At 38.8% G+C, this 23,121-nt stretch overlaps 1 protein-coding gene across 1 annotated transcript; it reads right to left on the bottom strand.

Moving 5' to 3' along the window:
- Positions 1–424: 424 nt before the first annotated feature.
- zgc:101048 lies at positions 425–22,056 on the bottom strand. The gene is given in 9 exon segments (NM_001003582.1): positions 425–754; positions 4,859–5,000; positions 5,136–5,323; positions 8,158–8,299; positions 8,389–8,562; positions 14,172–14,332; positions 14,539–14,691; positions 21,561–21,714; positions 21,808–22,056. Coding segments are annotated over 8 exon segments (1,251 nt in total). The 5' UTR covers positions 21,661–21,714; positions 21,808–22,056; the 3' UTR covers positions 425–563.
- Positions 22,057–23,121: the final 1,065 nt, after the last annotated feature.

Genomic DNA, 23,121 nt, shown 5'->3' with positions numbered 1-23,121 from the left:
CAAAATTCAAAGGGGGCTAATAATTCTGACTTCAACCGTGTATATATATATATATATATATGTGTGTGTGTGTGTGAGGTAAAAAATAAATAAATAAATAAATAAATAAACAAATAAATAAATAAAGCATTTTCTATGGCCCCATGGCCCAAGCCCTGCTTGCTATTTTATATAAATAAATTGTACTGCAATGAGGAGCCAAGAAAAAATAATGTTAAAAGAAAAATGATTCTCAGAACACTTCAAATGAAAATGGTTTAATAATATTTGCTACGGTCACGACTGAACTAGATACAAAATAAGTGTCGGAAGTGGAAAAAAAAAACATGAAATGATAAAACAATATTAATTGTACTGAGCTTAAAATCTATAAGTTACCTAAGAATCAGACAAAAAGTACAAAAAAAAAAAAGAAAAAGCCTTGTTTTATCATATCCTTGTGACCTTTATTATCAGAATGACCTGACAACAGTTGTTTATATATGATATAGATGAGCCAAAGTGCTCTTCTGCACTCAACAGCTGTGCTGTTATTGTTTTCCCTCTATATATCATGTTTCAAGTCACTTTTTGGTGTCTCTACTGCAGCAGATGATGCTAAAGGGTTGAGGATAGCGGACTATACCCATAATGCCATCCATGTCTATGGGCTGTGCATCAGGCGGCCAAGAGAAATGAATCCTCTGTAGGAGAGACGTGATGAACAAGAAGAGCTCCGTCTTTGCCAGTGTCTCACCCAGACAGGACCTTGGACCTGAAAACAAATACAAATCAATCCAGCAAGAAACTTTTAATGAGTTTTCTTGTTTTAACAACAATGGAAGTCTAGGGACTGAAAACATGTCATTTTGATTCTCAGTGCACGTTTTTGAAAATGCCACCACTATTGTTCATGTGTAAACACCCTATGTTGCAATATCTGAAAAGGGTGATGCATATTATGGGCCCTATCATACACTCGGCACAATGTGGCGCAAGGCGTGGCGCAATAGTCTTTTGGTAGTTTCAGCTTGGCCCAAGAGTCGTTTTGAGGCGTTGCGCTACGCTGTTTAAATAGCAAATGCATTAGCGCTCATATGTGCGCCCATAGGCGTTCTGGTCTAAAAAGGAAGACGTTCTTAGGCGGACCGCTGGCGCGTTGCTATTTTGAGAAACTATAAAAGATTTTTCATTAGACCAAAACAAACCCGGTCTAAACTCCGGCGCAGAGTTGCGCCTCGCTCACACACTGCTTAATACGCACAAGAGAGCAACAGGCAAATATCTTTACATATGAAAAAAATTTAATATTAAGGATTTATATAGGATATAATAAGAATAGATATAGGATATAAATATAAAGGATTAAAATATTACAAAACATATTATTTTCTAGCCTACATAAATATGAAAAATCACTGCTTTTATGCCTTCTTCATCTCGGGAGGCTTTTTCAGTTCATTCATAACAATTTGCTTTTGTATAATGTTATTATTATTAGCAGTATTATTTATTATATCCATATTTATATTTGTTTTATTAAAAACAAGCTTAGATTTGTCCACCTGTCAGGTTTTAGACCATATGGAACACAGCATGTGTTTTAGGATATAACTCAGGTTTTTGAGGACATTTTGTTATTATTGTTCATTTATTTGTTTGCTGGAAATTAGAACTGAATTTAGAAATAGTTTTGAAACGAATATTTGCGCTTAACAAACAAAACTAATTATTTATGGACTAATTGATGTCTGTGCGTAAAGGTTTCCCTATCCTAGAGCGAATGTGAAAGTAGATCCATTATCTCTCATTCTCATGCAGTAGATGCTCTGTTTAACAGTTTTCTGTTAAAAAAACTGTTAACTGTTTGCTGGTGAAATGCTCATTTTTTCCACTTAGACTTACTTTGCGTCCTGTAAATAGCGAATGCGCTCTTGGCGCGACGCAGCTGGCTCTTAAAGGGAATGGGAGATGAGACTGTAATTGGTTTATTCTCAAAACACACCTATAACTAATTAAGAAAATAAACTCAACCCTTTTAGACCATGCGCCGCTGTGCAAGGCAGATTTTCCCGTCCTTAAATTAGCAAAAACGCATCCTGACACGCCCTGAAAGCGTTTGCGCCCTGTGTTTTGCGCTCTGCGCATGGACCGTCAAGATAGAGCTCTATGTGTTAGTTATGTAGATGTGCAATACATGTTGATTTTAAAGGCAAGCATAAACAAACAAACAGCAATGGCGGAGTTCATAGTAGTGTTACTTAAGCTTTTTCACCAAAGCGTAGGTTTACCTCACCAATATTACAACAAACAGCAGAGAGCAAGTACACACTGCAAATTCCTAATACACTCTAGTGTCAAATAAATGTCTTTAAAATGTGTTTTTTGTATTAGACTTAAGGCCCAATTCTATTTTTGTACCCCTACTACTTTCCCTTGAAACAATGTGAAGGGCTTTAAAATTTACCCTTAAGAAATGGGACAGCACTACAGCACCTACACACGTCATCATATGTCATTGTGATCTCTTGCTTCACACGAGACCAACAATCACAACTGCTGTAGTTATTCCAGTTGTGTTATCTTTTGGTATTTATCTTCAGGAAATCACTGAAGGCATATATTATGTTATCATATTGATATAATGTGGTAATAAGCTCGTAACTGTGCTGTGTGTTTACACAGTGGCCATATTCATCTTTGTAAACACACGAACACTAACATTTTAGCAGACACTGTAAAAAGCCCAATCCCAGCCACTAGACTTTTCTGATAGTGTACTCCAGTGTCATCGAGTGTCAGAATGTTGTGGGACTGCTATACAGGAGTTATAATTAGGTATTATAGATTACATAGGTTTTTATTTTAGTGTTTTTTTTTTTAAAGCATGATGGTAAAACACAATCATGGTTATGAATATATTAATATATTTACTATATTAATATATTAATACATGAATATACACTAATATATATATATATATATATATATATATATATATATATATATATATATATATATATATATATATATATATGTGTGTGTGTGTGTGTGTGTGTATTAGTGCTGTCAATCGATTAAACAAATTAAACTAATTAATCGTACCTTTTTTTGAAAACTAAATGACTAAAATTTGTAATTTTGGCTATTTAAATGTAAAAATAATGTAAACGCAAGACAAAAGATATTTAAATTCAAAATATAATTGTTTATTAGATTTTTTGTTTAACTTGTGACACAGATGTCTTAATGTAAACAATAAACCATCAAGATCCTGTTTGACAGCCATATTTATTGCTTTATTTATTTATTACAGAAATTAAAACAGGCATGTTAATGCCATTTGAATTTTAAAACAATCAATGCCAATAAAGAAAACATTGATTTCCAAGTTGAATTCTGAGTGGACTGCAAAAAAATGCCAAAATACAGGCATTGCAGATATGGAAAATGGAAAATTATATTAATAATATTGATTACAAACAATTGCACTTATTATAAAGTTGTATTGCTGATAATTATAAAGTAAAAAACAATTTTGCTCAGTCCTCCTTTACATTCATCCAGTTGCTAAGACAGTCTAGTCAGTTGACATTATCGGGCGATAATGTGGACCTTTTCTTTTGAATGATGTTAGCTGACAGTGCAACGCAATCTCACGGCAATTCGTAACTTTTTGATTTAGTGGCTACAGACAAGATGTTAAGAAAGGTTTAGGCAGGTTTGTTGCTAAAAAAACGCACGCGCGCAGGACAGGGCAGCCAGAGCGACTCCCTTCAGATTCAACACGCAGGTTCATCAAATTTGCTTAAACTAAACGTTCTAAAGTATGGCTCTATTTCACAAGGATTCTGACACAACATAAATATAAATATATATATATATATATATATATATATATATATATATATATATATATTTTTTTTTTTTTTTCCGCGCAGACACAGGTTCAAAGCTTCTGAATTCTTTACTTCAGTTATTCTTTACAACCGCAGAGTATTTGGACCGTTTCTTTGATAAAGGAACCTGACAGAACGACAGGAGATGGTAAACCCTAAATATAAAATACAGTTAAAGCCCTTTAAATCTGTTAAAACTCATCGATCTGAAGGCGGTTTTGTTTGTAGCTGGATATTATTGAAGTTCGCTGACAGGAACAGGGAACAGCTGTTCACTACTGAAACACGACCGAGTCTCGCTGGATCCTCCTCTACAGACACGCATCAGTTATTAAACGCTCGCAATATTTATAGAGTATGCAGATATTTCAAAGTGTTTACACAAAGAGGGTGTGTGAATCTATGGACTTGTGTGACTGATACAGTACAAGACGCAGATGTGAGGCATGCGTGAGCTGGTTTTTATAACTAATCATTGTTACACTTACATTTGAGTGACTGTTTTGTTACACAACTGAGAACGTAGTCCCAGTTGACACGCATCGGTTGTAAATTTAAGCCACAGTTATGTCTGTAATCAACAGTGAGGCTGTTTTTGCAGAATCGGAATTAATCTGCATTATCGCCGAGGCCCACCAGTTGCGAATCCCTGGTCTAAATACAAATAAACACAATGCACATTTATTTTACTCAGGTCATGCGTGTTCTGCTGTAAAAGTTTCTGGTCAGATGCTCCTTTGAAAATTTGTAAGTTGTTTGATGTTGAATGATGGGGATTTTATAACAGCCAATTCCCTACAGATACTGTTTACTAAGGAGATGACAATGCAGACTACTGGCCTGTCATACACAATACAGCACTTTTGCCAGTTCTTGCAAATGTGTAAATGCAAACTGTTTTAGAAATGTTGTGATGTTTGTGTGAAAATTGTAGACAATTCAAGGGAAAACCTTGATCCATTTTTGAACAGCTGACTCACCCAGGGAAAATGGAATGAAAGACTCCGGCTTGCTGAAGTGTCCGTTCTCATCCAGGAAATTCTCTGGGTTAAATGTGTCGGGATGCTTCCAGTTCTCCTTATTGCTGAGAATTGCAGTGAAGTTTGCCATGACCACAGTTCCCTGTATGAGGAAAGTTTAGCAGAGTTGGATTAATAAAGAGAATTGATTTGTTTTGATAGGTACAATGTAAACATGAAAGGCCAGGGGACTTTTTTACTATTCATTAAACAGCTTTACTCAAGCTCCATTCCTTACCTGAGGAATGTCGTATCCATGTAGATTTGTGGGCTGAATTGTTTCATGAATTAACCCAAAAGGTACAATGTTTCCACATCGCTGAATCTCGTGAACAGTGGCGAGTGTGTAGGGTAGTCTGTCACGGTCATCCATGCAGGGCAAGCGGTCGTAACCCAGAACCTGAACAATCTCCTCATGACATCGCTCTGTGTTGTGAGACAGATGTGTAGGGGAAAAAGTTTAGGACCCAGTATAGGTACAAATGTTCTCCTAAAGTTTCCCAAGTGGATACCATTTGGTTGTTGTTAATTTTGTGAACCAAACAACGTTCTCTGTTGGTACTGTTTTGTAACCAAAAACTAAAGTTTCCAGAAAGTTACAGGCAGGGTTTTTTTTTTGTAACAACTTCAATAGAACCTAAAAGAGAATGTTCTGAATACGTTTTCCTAACCTAAAGGGAACATTCTATTTGGACACTGGTCCTAGCTAATCAACTTTACCGGTTGGTTAGCCAAGACTGACTGTTGTACAATAGGAATCAGTTTTTTTTATTATTTTTGTCTCTTTTTCATTTAATCAAACAATTATTTGTATGGGTCATGTAGGGTCATATATTAACTGAACTTCTAATGTTGTGGGTGAGGGCTGTGCATACTAATTAGCATTTTTGCAGAAGTAGATAGATGCGAGTCCAAAATAAAATTCAACTCTGCAGAAACTTCCTGTCTGAAGAGAGGTGTTAAAACTGAACACAAAACACAGAAAGATGTATGCTTTGTTGTTGTGCAGAGAATTCATAGAAAAAGAGGAAGTATGTCGAAGGTGCGGCCAATGGAGGACTGAACAATGACTGACAAGTGACGTTACACCAAAACTCCAGCTGTTAAGATCAGTTGTGTATATATGCTGGAGTCAGGAAATGTATGTTAGTTGCGAACCTCTTGAATGTAATTCTTGTATTGCATTGGGGTAACGTAACCCAGAACTCTGTCATCAAATTAATCATTTTTATCCAATGAATTGTTGCGATTTTTGACATTGAAGAAAAACCTCTCCTGACCTTTTCTCTTGAACACGCATGGAATTGGCTAGATATTCCAACATGACATATAAGCTAAAATAAGTTATCACCACATCTCCAAGATAAAAGGTAAAAAAAAACTGGTGAAATCAGTGCTTAAAAAACTGGTGCTTACGGCACGACGCAGCTGGCTCTTAAAGGGAATGGGAGATGAGACTCTAATTGGTTTATTCTCAAAACACACCTATAACTCATTAAGAAAATAAACTCAACCCTTTTAGACCATGCGCCATGGCGCAAAGCGGATTTTCTCGTCCTTAAATTAGCAAAAACGCGTTCTGACATGCCCTGAAAGCGTTTGCGCCCTGCATTTTGCGCTCTGCGCATGGACCTTAAAATAGAGCCGCTATAGCCTTCACAGCTCTGCTGTTTTGGCTGCAATTTTTTCGCCCAGACTCTCAAGTCCTGTCAGCTTCTGCTTGTGGCTTTTTCTCAACGCGTTTGCCGTAGAGTTGGTGTTGAGACACAGTAAGATAGGATGTTCCTTGGTTGTGGTGGCAATGCTTCAAATGTAGAAATTATAGGTTGAAATCCACAATGGTCTCACGGTTCGGTTAAGATTATCATGCCATTGATTTGGTTTACTTCGATATCTCAGTGCATACACAGTTTTATATTGGGGTGAGGGGGGGCTGTCTGTATAAACACACACACACACACACACCTGTAACAAGCTGTCTGTATAAACACCCACACATTGACACAAAGCACCAAACAAGCGACACACAGCATTACGCTCTCGCTTATTCACACACATAAACACACACACACGTGCGCACGCTTGCTCGCTTAGGAGTGATTTTCCGACCACTCCTGCACTTTATTTGTAACAGCCGAGAGGAGAGGAAAAGGCACACCAGCAGCTCAAATGGACCACGGAGAGAGAGAGAGGGATGGAGAGTTTACTTTCATTCTCTCAATCGCAGTGAAATATTAGGTTCTGCTGTAAGCGTCGGTAGAAGACTGTCCAGAAAACACACACAGTGAAATTGTGCACAGTTTCAAGTAGTTGGAGCGTTGTAAATACTAGTACTATAGCCTCCTTCGGCATAGTAGCCTAAGCTACGGCGACGCACTTTGTCTGGAGCGTGGAATGTGCTCAACGTTACGCTGCATGAATTTCTGAATTAGCCTACATTAGTAACAGATAATTTTGTTAGGGTGTGAACTTTAATCCTAGGAAAGGCAAAAGTAAATTAATTATAACAAAATCCAAGACTTTGCATACCAAATTCAAGGCTATTAAAGCTTTATTTTAAGATTATCAAATTGAAGACTTTTTCAATGCTTTTAAGACCCCGCGGGTACTCTGGAAATGTGTTTTGATTGAAAATAACATCGCCGATCACTTACAGCCAATGAGAGAGCAGCATCCACTAGCGTGGGTATCTTCAAGCCAGCGGGAGGCTGGGGGAGAAGTTAAAAGAGCTTCTGTTTGATCTATTTAGACTCAAGAAATTGAGGAAAAACTAGTGTTAATTTGGCAGGAGCACCCGTGTCTTTTTTACGTGTCATCTGAGCAATTCCACGACCGGGTTGAAAAAGAAAAAAGTCGGAGAGCAATTGCTAATTCCCTTTAAAAGCCAGGTGAGCAAAATAAATACTATTTCTACCCCACTATATAGGCTTCTTTCTCATCATGTAGTTAAGAACAAACGATAAACTATGTGACATTGTTGTTTTCATTTTCACTTCTCGCGTGTGTTTGGCTGTGAGATGTAGTTTGCAGACTGAGACAAAGTTGTCAACGATTCAAAGTTGTCGAATGTCAGCGATTCATCTGACAGTGTAAACACATCAGCGACGGAAGGCAACCGCAGATAGCCATGCAGTGTGAAAACATCAGTGACGCGACTACTTTGCAAATTGTGCAGTCTGAACTCAGCATAAGTGGAAAAGGTAGACAGAATCCAGTCGTGAAAATAAATATAATCTACTGCTAATGTTTTACTTTAGTACCTTGTACATCTGGGTTTTGAATCAAGAAGAGGAGTCCCCATCTGATGGTGGTCGCTGTGCTGTCAGATCCAGCCTCAAACAGGTCAGCTGCTGATCTAACCAGGTTTTCATCATGAAATGTGGAGTCTTTGTTGGACTTTTGCTGTTTCAGATAGAAATTGAAGCTGTCAGTTTACTGTACCTACAATTAAATTAATACATATGAGAAGAAGCCTTCTTTCATAATCTCACTTTCTCGATCTCCAGCAGATAGGCATCGATGAAGTCTCGAGGACTGTCTGGATCCAGAGTTTTTTTGTGTTCTTCAACTTCATGTCGAACGAAACCTGATAATTCATTGACGTTCTGTTTGAACTTTTGGTGTGGACCAGGGAAATGCTTGATGAAGGGGGCGAAGTTGAAAATCTATGACAGATAAAGCATTATGAGGTAACAGGCCTGTTATATTTTACATGTCTGGATTTTTTTCACTTTTGTGGCTTTTTGTTAGTGCATTTAAAAAATAAAAAAGAGTATATTTTCTTAAAGAGCACCTATTTTATCCCTTTTTCAAGATTTAATAAGTCTTTTGTGTCTCCAGAATGTGTCTGTAAAGTTGGACCTTTCCTGAATATGGAAAATTTGATCTGTTAGGACACTGTAGCTGTTTTTGTTGCCTGTGCCTTTATTGCAAATAAGCTGATTGTCTCCACCCACCATTCTCACGTGCGTGTCAGAGCCATAGGCTGCGTCCGAAACGGCCTACTACTCAGTAGGTACTGCATTTGAATTTAAACGTACTACTCGGCCGTTAGAAAAGTACGTTCTATACAGTATGAATGGAATTCGGACGGACTACATCCGCCATTTTGTCATGGTCACGTGACCTACATGCGTCAGTTGCGTCACTTTACTTCCATTCATGAATTCACTCGCGGGGCATCATGGGATAGCGCAGCATGCATGGGATGTGCACTCCGGAATCTCTGCCGGAAGTAGTAAGTCATCCGGGTACTTCTCGCATACTGATTTTCGAATTCTATGAATTCGGACATACTACTCTGCTTGCATACTGATTTTGGCGTACTATATAGTATGGAAGTATGCGGTTTCGGACGCAGCCATAGACGGATTTCACGCGGCCGACATTTTCAAAAGCGAAATAGAGGCTGCGGTGGGAAGAAACCTGGAAGTATCATTGGGGGTTACATAGGAATGTTGTTTAGCTGGCTGTATATCTTATCAGCGAAGAGAAAGTGACACAAATTTATCATTTCTCCGCCTTCTGGGTGACCCGAAGGTCCGTTCTGAATGAATGGTGAATGTTAAAAGGGATGTCAGAGCTCATTTTCAGCTAAGTTAAGGGAAATGGCACTATTTAGCTAACGTTTTCTTTCCCAAACACACATTTTAGATGCCATTTATAAAACTCCAGTTAATAAATTAATTCTTTCACTATATTAGACTTGTCACGATACTGAATTAAAAGAAAAACCGGCAAATTCGCGCTAACTTTTAAGGCAATTAGGGAAACGTAAGGCAATTGTGTTCACGTGTTCAACAGAAATGATTGTGATTGGCCGAGAAGGTCATCAGTTCACCCACCGCTGTATACTGAGCACAAACACTGACGAGCCGAGCGATCTGCTTGATGACTCGACTGATCTTAACGGCTGCTTCACGCTGTAGTCGTGTGTTTGTGTTTGCACTGGGTGAAGAGCGTTAAACTGAGTGCAAACCAAACACAGATACACGGAGACTGAAGCGCAAAGCAGTGAAGATCAGTTGAGTCATTCGCGCTCAGCGGCGATTCCATGTTAGCGGGAAACAGCCGGGTTTAAAACTTCAGTACCGGGACAACACTATTACAGACAACACGAGGGTGTGCTGCAGAGGACTGCAGTGTTTTATCACTCACCGGATACATAGGCTGAAGCAGGAAAGCGTCCTCACGGTGTTTAACTAGCGCCATGAGCTGAAGCCTAGGAGGACACTTAAGCGTATCACTGAGATTGTGATCTTGTTTGATGCTAAATTGCTTTTAATCGTTTAAAATAAACTTACTGAACAATGTTAAAGTGATGGTTACACAATTTCTGCATTTTGAAATCTCGGCAAAAGCTGGAGGTTTGTAGTCCACAACATGTTACTGCAATGTTTACAGTGCTGGTCCTATACTTCCGGGTTTCTTCCCACCACAGCCTCGCTTTGGTTCTTTAAAATGGCAGCTGCGTGAAATAAGCGTATAGGCCCCATTTACACTAGTAAGTTTTAGTTTTAAAACAGCGTTTTAGAATGAAAACGATCTGCGTCCACACTAGCGTTTTAACCAGCGTTTCTAAACAACTCTCCTTCTACACCACATCACACATCAAGGCACATCACGTGACCACACACACACACACACACTCTGCCATGCGCTCCAGCACATCTAGCCAGATGAAAGTTGTGCTTGTCGGACTGTTCATCAAGGATCTACCACTGGATCTAATCTCACTATATTTGTTAAACGTGATATTTAATTTATCTTGTTGTCTATATCTAACGACATATTCCCTGACTTTTAAATCTAATGTTCTTAGGTATTGTGTTTTGGCTGAGATAAGTTAATAATTAATATAACTACGTACATTCTGTATATTGACTGATTGCTTGCCTTTATTTCCTATAATGTATAAACTTATTGTAAATTTTACTTTTATAATGGCCATTAAAATTGATATTCAGCAAAAGTTAGGGCATGTTTCGTATTTTCAATGAAAATGAAAGGAGGCAGTGATGTTATGGCTCTGTTTTGTTATAAATATGCAAACAGTAAAGATGACGCTCATATAGGCAGCACAACGCCTCAACATTTCTGCTGTCTGTTAAATGTACAATGTATGTATCCAGGATGATGTGTATAAGGTTATATAGAGTACAATTTTCCTTTTGAAGATTTACCCGACATGTTCTCGGGACTCTGTTTTCCATATCAAATTGGTGAAGTCTGAACTTACAAGGAGAGAATGCAGGACTGAACTGTGTGTAGGCTACTTAATTTTAGGAAAAGCCCTAATCAAATTGGCAAATGTCTGCAGCCACACCTCTGTTTTCAGACATCTCCGTTTTCCCCCATCCACACTAACACGGAGCAGCAGCATTTTAGAATGAAAACGACCTCTCCAGCGTTTACAAAACACTCTGTTTTTGGCGCTCGAAAACCCCGGCGTAGTGTGGTTGGATGGCGTAACTGTAGCGAAACTTATGCGTTTTAAAAGATCTCCCTCAATACAGTAAGAACTTTCCCAATGGTTATTTGATGTATTTGTTGTGGAGTTAACTCAAGCCTTTCTGCAACGATAAGTCACTTACTATGTCGTCATAAAGTTTGAGCAAGCATATACATGTTTAACTTTGCACTATTTGCATGACAAATCTGACAGGATCAAGTTAATATACACTGCTGTGTGGATGTAATGTGTTAATGTACAAAATAAACCTGATTTAAGTCCACAAACTGGGATTAAAGCATCGTCTTTTATGATTGTACTGGTATGCTGCTGTGGTAATGAATTACAGTGATTTTCCTGACTTTATGACAACCATGCACTGTTTAAAAAAAAAAAAAAAACGTGTTAAACTTGTAAAACCCATTCTTGAGGTGCTCATGATCACAGAGAGCTGAACAGATCTTTTAATCCCAGTTGCTTTGCGCAGGTCTTGTGGATATGATTATACCCATTACTACAGAGATATGCTACATCGCATTGTGGTGGGCCTCAATATGGGAGGGATTTGGATCCAATTTTAACATTAGAAACTAAAAAATAGAGACTTAAGCTGCGTCCCAAATTGCATACTTATGCACTATTCTACGCCATTTTGTAGTATAAACAGTGTAAGTAGTGTGAAAACTCTAAAAATATTAAGTGCACTTTAATTACCCGGATGATGCACTCATTCAGCCGCTAAAATGAAGTGTGCAATGATGGACACTTCACGCACTCACCGACCGCAGGTTTGCTTACGTAGCGGAAGGGGCGGAGCTATCGAACGCACATGTTGAATAACTTTATTTTAGATGGTGAAAGCAAAATTCTCCTACGAGAGTGATTATAGCGCCTCCTGATGGAGAATGCGGCAATACTCATGGTAGGTATTATTTGATAATTTGGTCGTTTATTTCACTGATTTGGCCACCGTCAAACGTCATTAGGGAAACGGTTTGAATTTCTGCTTAGTAAAAAAACATTAGTGTGCCATTTGGGACGACACTACATACATATACTATACTGTTGAGTGTGTAAGTGCATAAGTACATAGTGCATGAGTGCATAGTGCATAGTGTGCCATTTGGGACGCAGCTTTATTGTCTTTATATCACCCTAGTACAGGGGTGGCCAACCCTGTTCCTAGAGAGGCACCTTCCTGCAGATTTCAGTTGCTACCCATATCAAACACACCTGAACCAATTAATTAGGGCCTGAACACCACAAGATAATTACAGGCAGGTGTGTTTGATATGGGTAGCAACTGAAATCTGCAGGAAGGTGGCTCTCCAGGAACAGGGTTGGCCACCCCTGCCCAAATATGACTAGACAAAACCATGTGAGGGTATAGCGTGTAAAAACTGCTTCCAAATGTTGATTTCAACATATCGAAATAAAACAAAATTAAGCAAATATTTTAACTTATAGTTATAGTACTCATATTATCTTCCATTTTCTGTTTTAATTACAAGATAAGGATACAACAATTATATAATTTAACTGAAAAGAGATCAATTTAACACATACCCAGGCCCGGCCCTAACCTATTTGGCGCCCTAGGTAAGATTTCAGGTGGCGCCCCGTCACATCGGAGTAAATTCCATTGCTAGTGTAAAGTCATAAGAAACTAAATAGCTTTTTGATTGACCACTACAAGTTGGGAAAATGTCAGATAAATATGCCAATGCAATTAACATAATTGCTGAATATATCTAATATTTACACAGGTAAATATTGCTTGAGGAAGGAATGATGGGGTAGTTACATTAATATTACTATTTTCCAAAACATCTATGCCCTTCCTTAACATTAGCTGATGTAAAACTAACAGATAGCACTATAGCTATTTAATGATTAGCAATGTTATGTCATATCTCTCAACGTTGGGATGTTAAAATATGGGACAACAAATAGCTTCAAATGATAGAATACATAGCAAACAATAGAAAATATTGACAATAAAATTAAAGGTTTAACCTATTAAAATCAATGGCCAATACAGAAAATAAATAAAGCTATAAAATATATTTAACTTTTAATTATATTAGCATATTGATTAAAGTTACTATAGTTAGTGAGGAGCAGCAAATAAATTTCTCATTGTGTTTTGTTTGATATCAGAGGTGTTAATGTAAGAATGCACCGATCTATAATGAATGAATGAATGAAGCATTTGACTGCTTTAGTAACTGTTGTGCTCATTTAAGAGAAAATTAGTTGTGTTTAAAATAAAACAAGCAGGATAGAGCAAAAAAAAAAAAAAGCATTTTTCTGACGGTCCCTTACGGAGAGCTCCACTCCGCGCGAGCTCAGCTCTCCCGGCTAAACGCATATCCCAGGCTAAACGGAGCAGTGCTCGTAATATCGAGCGAAAAAAAAGAAAAAGACAACTGTGAAACATAACCAGCTTTGTCTTTTTGTAGGAAACACACTTTAGATCTTTTTAGGGTAAGAGGTTTTTGAGTTATTGCCATCTATCACTGAACGTGTGTCAGGAATATTGAAAACAAAACCAACTTAGCCCCGCTCATTTCTGGCGCCCCCTGGATGTACAGCGCCCTTAGCATTTGCCTATACTGCCTATGCCACGGGCCAGCCCTGCACATACCACTCCATATATGGCAATGCAGACAGAAAATGTAGGTCACATGATATTTAAATTCTGTCTATGTATATGTTTACATAGGCTGGCCTTGGCAAATAATTAAGTTACAATACTACATGATGATGAATATATAAGGTGCATAATAAAGACAAAGGAAAGCCATAGGAATTTGATCATACCTGTACTGCAGCTGAACCTATGAGCAAGATGTTTTCATTCAGGAGTTTCAGAAAGTATTCGAAGCGTTTGTCATCGTAGTCGAATCGATCTCCAAACATGATGGAGCAGATAATGTTAGACAGGGCGTTCTGTATAATATGATGGGGATTCACTGATCTGCCTATAAAGAAGATTTCCCATGCAACATAGATTTCAGAAAATATTTGTGACAATTGTAGTATGCAAAAAATAACACAAACTTTTGAGAATATTTTCTTGTCGCTAACATGTTTCAGAAAGAGCTCTTGGTTTCTGTTTAACATTTAAAAGCACAGATGCGCTTGTTTGGAGCCTCACACAATGTCATGTGCTTAAAGCATGTCATACCTTTCTCTTTGAGCATTTCAGCAATCAGATATTGGCTTTCCTCTAACACGCGACTTTCTATTGATTTCTTCCCCAAGCCAAAGTTTCTGAGCGTGTGCAGAGCAAACCGTCTCTGCTGCCTCCAGGAGTGGTTAAATGTGACCGCCACGATACCTAAAAAAGAGAGAAACGGACCATCAAACCTACACATCCTTACAAAAAATAAGTACAACTGCAGTATATAGGAGTATAACTGCAGTAAAATTGAGTACAATTGTGAAATTGCAATACAATGAAGTGTAAACACAGTTCAAATACAGTACAATTGTAACATCGGGGAGTAACACCAACAACTGAGGTAAGATCCAATACGCAGGTTTATTCACAGTCAGGCAAGCAGTGGTCAATACGGGTGCAAACAGGTGTGTGAGGACAATCCAGAATCATAATCAATATAACAAGCAAGAGGTCGGAAGGCAGGCGGCAGACAAAGATAACTAAATCAACAAGGCTAGGTTCAAAACACAGGAAAACAAGACAAGGAAACCGCGTTGTAATGCTACTTTACAGTAAACAAGACTCGGCAAACTGAAGGGCTGAATGTGTGGCTTAAATAGTGTGTGTTAATCAGTCTCTGAAAGTCCTCAGGTGTGCGAATGTAATCAGTCTAGATGAGGAAGCATGTGTGAGTGTGACCGGAGTGCATGTGTGAATATGTAGTCCAGAAATTGCGGATTTGTAGTCCATGGTATTTGTAGGTGCAAATTGTGACAACAGTAAAGTTCAACAGCAGTGTAAACTGGAGTAAAAACTCCAGTCTTTACTGCTCTTATGCTGCTGTAGTCTAATATGCCAATGCTGTGGTAAGAACTGTCCTGCAGTTGTATTCCAAAGGCTTTGTGCTTTAGCATCTTTTAGTAATATTTAGTATTTTTTAAGGGATGTTTTTTTTTTTTTTTTTTTGGATTCAGATCATTTTTTAATAAAAAATGTAAGAGTTTATTTGCAAAAATTAATAATAAAAAACGAACTGAACAGTGCAACAGCAGTAGCTTATATACAAGGATAACTGTGGCCAAATTCAATGCAGCTGCAAAATTGCAGTATGAGTGTTACGTGTTTAGGATGTTAAATGATTAAATGGATGAAACGTAACAATCAGTGAGTCTACTGATGCTGGATGAATGAGGAGAAGACACAACCGCTTGATAAGTGAAACAAAAAGTAAGTATTTATTAAACAGAGAATGTCAAACAATGAATAGGAAAAAATTTAATTTAAATGTAATTTTAAATAATGGAATTAAATAAAGAAAACAGAAGTGTTGCTAAAACAAAGAAATAAATATAACAAAACAATCGGTCCCACTTTATATTAAGTGTCCTTAACTACTATGTACTTACATCAAAAAAATAAATACAATGTACTTACTGTGTTTATAATGTATTTGAGAACACTTGTGGTGCTCATTAGTTGGGATAGAGGTTGGGTTATGGACAGGTTTGGTGGTATCCGTAGGTTTAAGGGTGGGTTAAAGTGTAAGGGATGGTCAACAGTGTATTTACAAATGTAATTAGAGAAGTTAATTGCAGATGTAATTACATACAGGTATTTAATCAAGCATAAGTACACAATAAATACATGTATTTACACAATAAGTACATTGTAACAAACTATTAATTCCGGTGTAAGTACATATTAGTTAAGGCCACTTAATATAAAGTGGGACCAAACAATCTAATTAAACCCCAACCCACTAAACTGACTGCTCAAAGAAAAATGCAGAAACAAAACCGTAATCTTCAGCACATAGCTTAACTAAACTTCATAACTGCTGAACATAATTACACATGTGGCAGCGCCTCCATTAACTAACTAATACAGAATTATACTAAGCTGCTCACATTACTAGAATTCTCGTAAAGTACACACTGTTAACCATTAGCGAAACAAGATCTCAGGTAATCCAATTCTCATAAAGAACGTTCAAATTCTCACTAGACAATAACCTGAACAGCACAAGTTTGACTGATAAATCAATATCAATAAAGAGAAAACTAGAACACAGCAATCGCATTCAAACCAAGCGAAACAAACAAGTGAACAGTCCGGCCGACACAAGTGAGGAGACTGGCAGTAGGCCAAGCGCTCCTCCAGAACAGCGCAAGGGCAAGGCTTTTATACTACGCGGGCCCAATCCTTATACGCTTATTTCACGCGGCCGCCATTTTAAAGAACCAAAGCGAGGCTGCGGTGGGAAGAAACCCGGAAGAATAGGACCAGCACTGTAAACATTGCAGTAACATGCTGTGTACTACAAACCTCCAGCTGTTGCCGAGATTTCAAAATGCAGAAATGGTGTAACCATCACTTTAACATTATTCAGTATCTTTATTTTAAACAATTAAAAGCAATTTAGCATCAAACAAGATCACAATCTCGGTGATACACTGTGTCCTCCTAGGCTTCAGCTCATGGCGCTAGTTAAACACTGTAAGGACGCTTTCCTGCTTCAGTCTATGTAACCCGGTGAGTGATAAAACACTGCAGTCCTCTGCAGCACGCCCTCGTGTTGTCTGTAATAGTGTTGTCTCGGTACTGAAGTTTTAAACCCAGCTGTTTCCCGCTAACATGGAATCGCCGCTGAGCGCGGATGACTCAACTGATCTTCACTGCTTCACGCTTCAGTCTCCGTGTATCTGTGTTTGGTTTGCACTAAGTTTACTGCTCTTCACCCAGTGCAAACACAAACACACGACTAGAGCGTGAAGCAGCCGTCAAGATCAGTCGAGTCATCAAGCAGATCGCTCGGCTCGTCTGTGTTTATACTCAGTAAACAGCGGTGGGTGAACTGATGACCTTCTCGGCCAATCACAATTATTTCTGTTGAACACGTGAACACAATGGCAAATCAGCTCTGTTTAAGAAAGCCATCAACATTGCCTTAAATGTTAGCGCGAAATTGCCGGTTTTTCTTTTAATTCAGTATCGTGACAAGTCTAATATAGTGAAAGATTCAGTTTATTAACTCGAGTTTGATCAATAGCATCTAAAACGTGTGTTTGGGAAAGAAAACGTTAGCTAACTAGTGCCATTTCCCTTAACTTAGCTGAAAATGAGCTCTGATATCCCTTTTTACATTCACCATTCATTCAGAACGGACCTAAATTATTTATTTTGATAAATTTGAATTTGATAAATTCGTTTTAACTGTCTCTTCGCGGATAAGATATACAGCCAGTTACACAACATTCCTATGTAACTCCCAATGATACTTCCAGGTTTCTTCCCACCGCAGCCTCGATTTCGCTTTTGAAAATAGCGGCTGCGTGTAATCAGTCTATTGGCGCGCCGATTGAGTGACGAAGGTGATTGACAGCTCACTCGACCAATGGTTGCACGCCTGAAACAGGATCCACAACAAGAGAGAGAGAGAGAAGAGCGCAAAACAGAAAACAAACAACAAAGTACCACAAAACATACGTGAAACGTAACAATGAGATATAAACACAGTTCAACTACAACGCAACAAAGTTCAACTGCAGAAAAATTTCCAGTACAACTGAAGTAACATTAAATAAACTGAGCAGGTCAATATAATGATATGTTATATAATTTATTCCACTTAGATTCATAAGTATTAAAAGTGCACTTTAGCTTTTTTATGTATTGTAGATGTATTTCTATAGGTAACTATACTTCTGAAAAGTGCAGTACAATATATTGTGGTAGTACTTCAGCTATACAACTGAAGTACTGAACCCTCATTTAGAAACCATGGTCCACCGAGCAGGAAGAGTAGTAGGCCTGACATTCTCTGTGCGGTTGGGTGATTGTGAGTCCTCCTGTGCTCCACTAGCTTATGGAGTTCCACAGGGTTCTACTCTGGGCCCTATATTGTTCTCTCTAGGCTCTTTTATCAGCACAGGGTGGATTACTGTAACGGCCTCCTCACTGGCCCCTCGCAACTACGCCCCTTGCTGCTGGAATCAGCTTCCAGAAATTATCAGATGTGCTCCAACATTAGGCATGTTTAAATCAAGACTGAACACACATCTGTTTAGCTGTGCCTTTACTGAATGAGCACCCTGCTGCGTCTGACAGATTGAACTGTAAGATTCCACCCACCGGTCCAATGACGGAGTCCAGTGTTGTGGTCGAAGGAATTCGTGTATGCCTTTTCGGACGCTTCGGGAAAGTTATTTTCATTCATTTATTCATTTTCTTGTCGGCTTAGTTCCTTTATTAATCCGGGGTCGCCACAGCGGAATGAACCGCCAACTTATCCTGCAAGTTTTTTACGCAGCGGATGCCCTTTCAGCTGCAACCCATCTCTGGGAAACATCCACACACACACACACACACACTCATACACTACGGACAATTTAGCCTTCCCAATTCACCTGTACCGCATGTCTTTGGACTGTGGGGGAAACTGGAGCACCCGGAGGAAACCCACGCGAAGGCAGGGAGAACATGCAAACTCCACATAGAAACGCCAACTGTGCCGAGGTTCAAACCAGCAACCTTCTTGCTGTGAGGCGACAGCACTACCTACTGCGCCACTGCCTTGCCAAAGAGTTTTATATCATTAAAATTTGTTGACCAATTTTAGATCTGACTTTCATGCGTATTTTAATCTGACTCCAATTTCAATTTTATAAATTCATTATTTACGTTTTTAGCTGATCATGTTATTGGTTGTGATTTAATTTAGAGTTTTATATTTTCTGGGGTCCGATATTCTAAATTGTACGTTCATTCCAGCCATACCAGCTAAAACCAGGCTGGAAATGAATGGAAACCAGCCTGAAATTGGCCAAAACCCCTCTAAAACCGTGCTGGTCGACCAGCTAAAACCAGCCAACCAGCCCAGGCTGGTTTAAGCTGGATTTTTCATTAGGGATAACATGACTGCCTCCTTTTCATTGAAAATACGAAACATACCCTCTCTTTTGCTAAATATCAATTTAATAATAATTAATAATGTATAACATTATAAAAGTATTATAAAAGTATAACGTTCAATACGTTTATACAATATAGGAAATAAAGGCAAACAACGAGTCAAATGTGCAGAATCAGTGTATGTGGTTACATTACTTAAAGGGTCACGAAACACCAAAACACATTTTTTGAGCTGTTGACAGTCGTATATGTGTCCCACACTGCTGAAAACACTATTAGGACACCTATATTTCACTAAAAAGTGTAAATTGGTTGTTTTTGCGTTATTTCAAGCAAATTCGTACTTCCTGTTTGAAACGAATTTTTGAAGCTGCGTCACGGTCATGACATAATAGCGTTGTATTCCAGCGTGCAGACTGGACGCCTGTGCCAGAGTGTGTCTTATTACGTCTCAGAGTGTGCTGCATTAATGCATGAGTAAGGCTTGGTTCAAACCAATCAGCGCGCTCTATTGTGCAACTTCATTAATATTCATTACTGTCAGTGTTTAGACGACAGAGACGCCGCGTTGTGTTGGCAAAACAAGCGTGAAGTGTTGCTTTTATAGTTTGCTGCAGTGAAGTTTTGTTTTCATTTTCTCTCTGTGAGAGCTCAGACTCAAGTGTGGATTAACAGTGTACGCGACGCTCGACATCAATAACTTACGTGTCTAAGGAGGAACATTGTTTACCTGAGAGCTGTTCTCATCTGCAAACGCTGAGATCCGGAATTGCTTTTAGTCTCCTCTTAATAAAGACGCGGCTCTAGTTGCTGGTGATTTCCTGTCTCTACAGATTTGGTAAGTGAGCGACCTTTGTTTATTCAGTTTGTTCGTATCGAACTAACAATTGCAATGAGTGTAAACATGTTAGCACCACAACCAAACTTTAACCTCGTGTGGGATTTTCACCGCATTTTGTGACCGGAATAACACACGCGGCTTTCTGACACTACCTGCCGTGTGCATCTAAGTTTCCGGGAAATGCTGAGGGTTTTTTTCTCTCATTCGCCGTGCGGTATCAAACATTGCATGAAAAATACATGCTTAGAGCAGCTCCTCGAATCAAATATCTCGTTTGTCGCGAGGGGCATGAATGAATTCCCTGAATGAAAGAGCCAAACTGCAGTTAAAGTCCACCATTTAATAATTTGCCTAATAATTCGATTACAGATGTCCATGTAAACACAGTCCCTTTCTCCCCTGTGTGTGTGTGTGTTTTGACTGAAACTCGCGCATGCCCAAATAGACACTCCCACACCATCCCACTTTAGTTCCTCCGTCACTCCCCCTAAACAGAGCTGGACACGCCCACTTTTCAGACTTTTTCCAAAGTAAAGCTGTGAAAGCACCCTGCTGAAACGAGGGGCTTTCATGGCCCTTTAAGTTGCTAATATCAAAATAAAAAAAGCAGTTCCTTAAATCATTTTTTAATTTTATTGTTAAGATAGTGAAACAACGTACGTATCCAGGATGATTTGAATAAGGTTATATAGAGTACACTGTTCCCTTTGAAGAATCACCCAACGGGAGTCTCGGGAGTCTGTTTTCCATATCAAACTTGGAAAGTCTGAACTTACAAGGAGAGGATGCAGGACTGAAATGTGTGTAGGCTACTTAATATTGAGGAAAAGCCCCAATCAGAGTTGTCTGAATGTCTGCTGAATGTCGGCAGCCCCGCCTCCATTTTCAGATGTCTCCATTTTCCCCCATCCACACGGAGACAGAGGAGTTGCGTTTATTAAAATGAAAATGGCCTTTTCAGTGTTTCCAAAATGCTTCGTTTCCTTTAAAAAAACTGCAGTATTTTTTTTTTAACTGCAGTAGTAATTTTTAGCATAGTGATATAATTGCATTTTGCTCAACTGTATGATCTTTATGATTCCATAAAGAACATTTAACATCTACACACCTTAAGATCTTTAAAAACTTTATTATTTTACTAAAGGTTTTAAAATGTGCAAAAGTATTAAGATATATGAAAATAATTCTGATCTATTCACTGAAAGGTTCTTTAGGGAAACAAACAATGGTTCTTCTACTCCATGTCTGTAATAAATCCTCTATTTGAAGCTTTATAGTGAAAAATGTTACTGACCGAGTCCATTAGTTATCCAGTCTACAATAGGCAGATGTGGTCTTCCAGCAAAAGCATCCTGAACCAGGGCTTCCTTAGCCACCTGAACTGTATTGAACATGATCACTGGCTTTCTCCCGAGATACATAGTGGTCATTTCTCCATATTGAGATAACTGTCATAGGGAACATTTACAGTGAGCTCAATGCATTTATGTTCAGAATACAGCAGCAGAGCTTCACAATAAGAGAAAACAGCAAAGACTTACCGATCTAATAAACTCCTTTGGGTTCAATAAGTGTGGTAGGTTTCCAACAAAAGGCAGAGGTGTTGGACCAGGTGGAAATCGACTTTTGTAGAAATGAATCCTGAAGATCTCAAACAGAACCAGAAAAATTAAGCCTAGGAACAGAGTCAAGCCCACGGAGGCCAAGTCTAACTTTAGGAAAGCCTCAAACATGATGTCCAGTTGAGTTCAGGACAAACACAAGATCAGTAGAGGGTCAGGAGCTTTATAACAGCAGAAGAGGAAGGAGACAGAGAGAGATTGACCTGCTGTTAACGCCTTTCAGCCCTGTCTTCATCCCCACCCATGCAGAGCCCCGCATCTTATGAATAAAATCTGTTGATCTGCAAATTATTACCTAAAAGTACCTGATTTGATTAATCAAATTACAATCTGTTTTTAGTGAAAAGAGAATGTAATGTAATTTAATGTAATGTGTATTTATATAGCGCATTTATTGTGTATGGCCATACACCCAAAGAGCTTCACAATCATGAGGGGGGGTCTCTCCACACCACCACCAGTGTTCAGCATCCACTTGGATGATGCAACGGCTGCCACAGGACAACGGCGCCAGTGGTGGAAGAGGATAATTGGGAGGTCATGATCGTAAGGGCCGATAGAGGGACTTTGGCCAGGACACCGGGGTTACACCCCTAAATCATATTATACTAACGCACTGTAAAGCTGGAAGCTGCTATTCTAAACCAGCAATCAGAGGAGGGAGCAGTTGAAGGGGATAGTGTGTGAACTATTTAATATATATCTGTCATATATTAAGATGAAACTTGTTTCTGTAAGGTCATCTTGGCCAGGACTCCCTGAAAACAGGGACTTCTCTTAATCTCAACGGGACCTTCCTGGCAAAAATAAAGGAAATGATAATAATGAATGTATGGAGAAACTGTATGTTCTATGTTGAAAACATGGTGAAACTGCCTTTATTCTCACACAGTTCTTCCTAGTTGCCTTTTCTTGTTACACCTTGACCAAAGCATTGTCAGAAAAAACAACCCCCCAAACCAGCTGAACTATTGTGAAACCAAAGGTGAGGAGACAGAGAGGGGGAGAAGAACATTAACATACAGTATTCTCCCAAAGTGTGTCGCAAGCCTGCGTTTGAGTGAAGGTCTCGGCCGTTAGATCGCCCCCTGGGGGCTGGCTGCAGTACAAGTCATAAAGCCCGCCTCCTCCATGTTAGTTTCTGACATACATGATCTGGTGGAACACTGTTTATTCGCTAAGGTCAGGGCTTTTTTCGGGCTTTATTGGTTTGCTGATACACGCCTAACTACC

This window comes from Danio rerio, chromosome 23 (assembly GCF_049306965.1).
Source record: "Danio rerio strain Tuebingen ecotype United States chromosome 23, GRCz12tu, whole genome shotgun sequence".
Lineage (NCBI taxonomy): Eukaryota > Metazoa > Chordata > Actinopteri > Cypriniformes > Danionidae > Danio > Danio rerio.
Note: the sequence above shows the minus strand (reverse complement) of the source record. Positions and strands in the feature narration are given on the sequence as shown.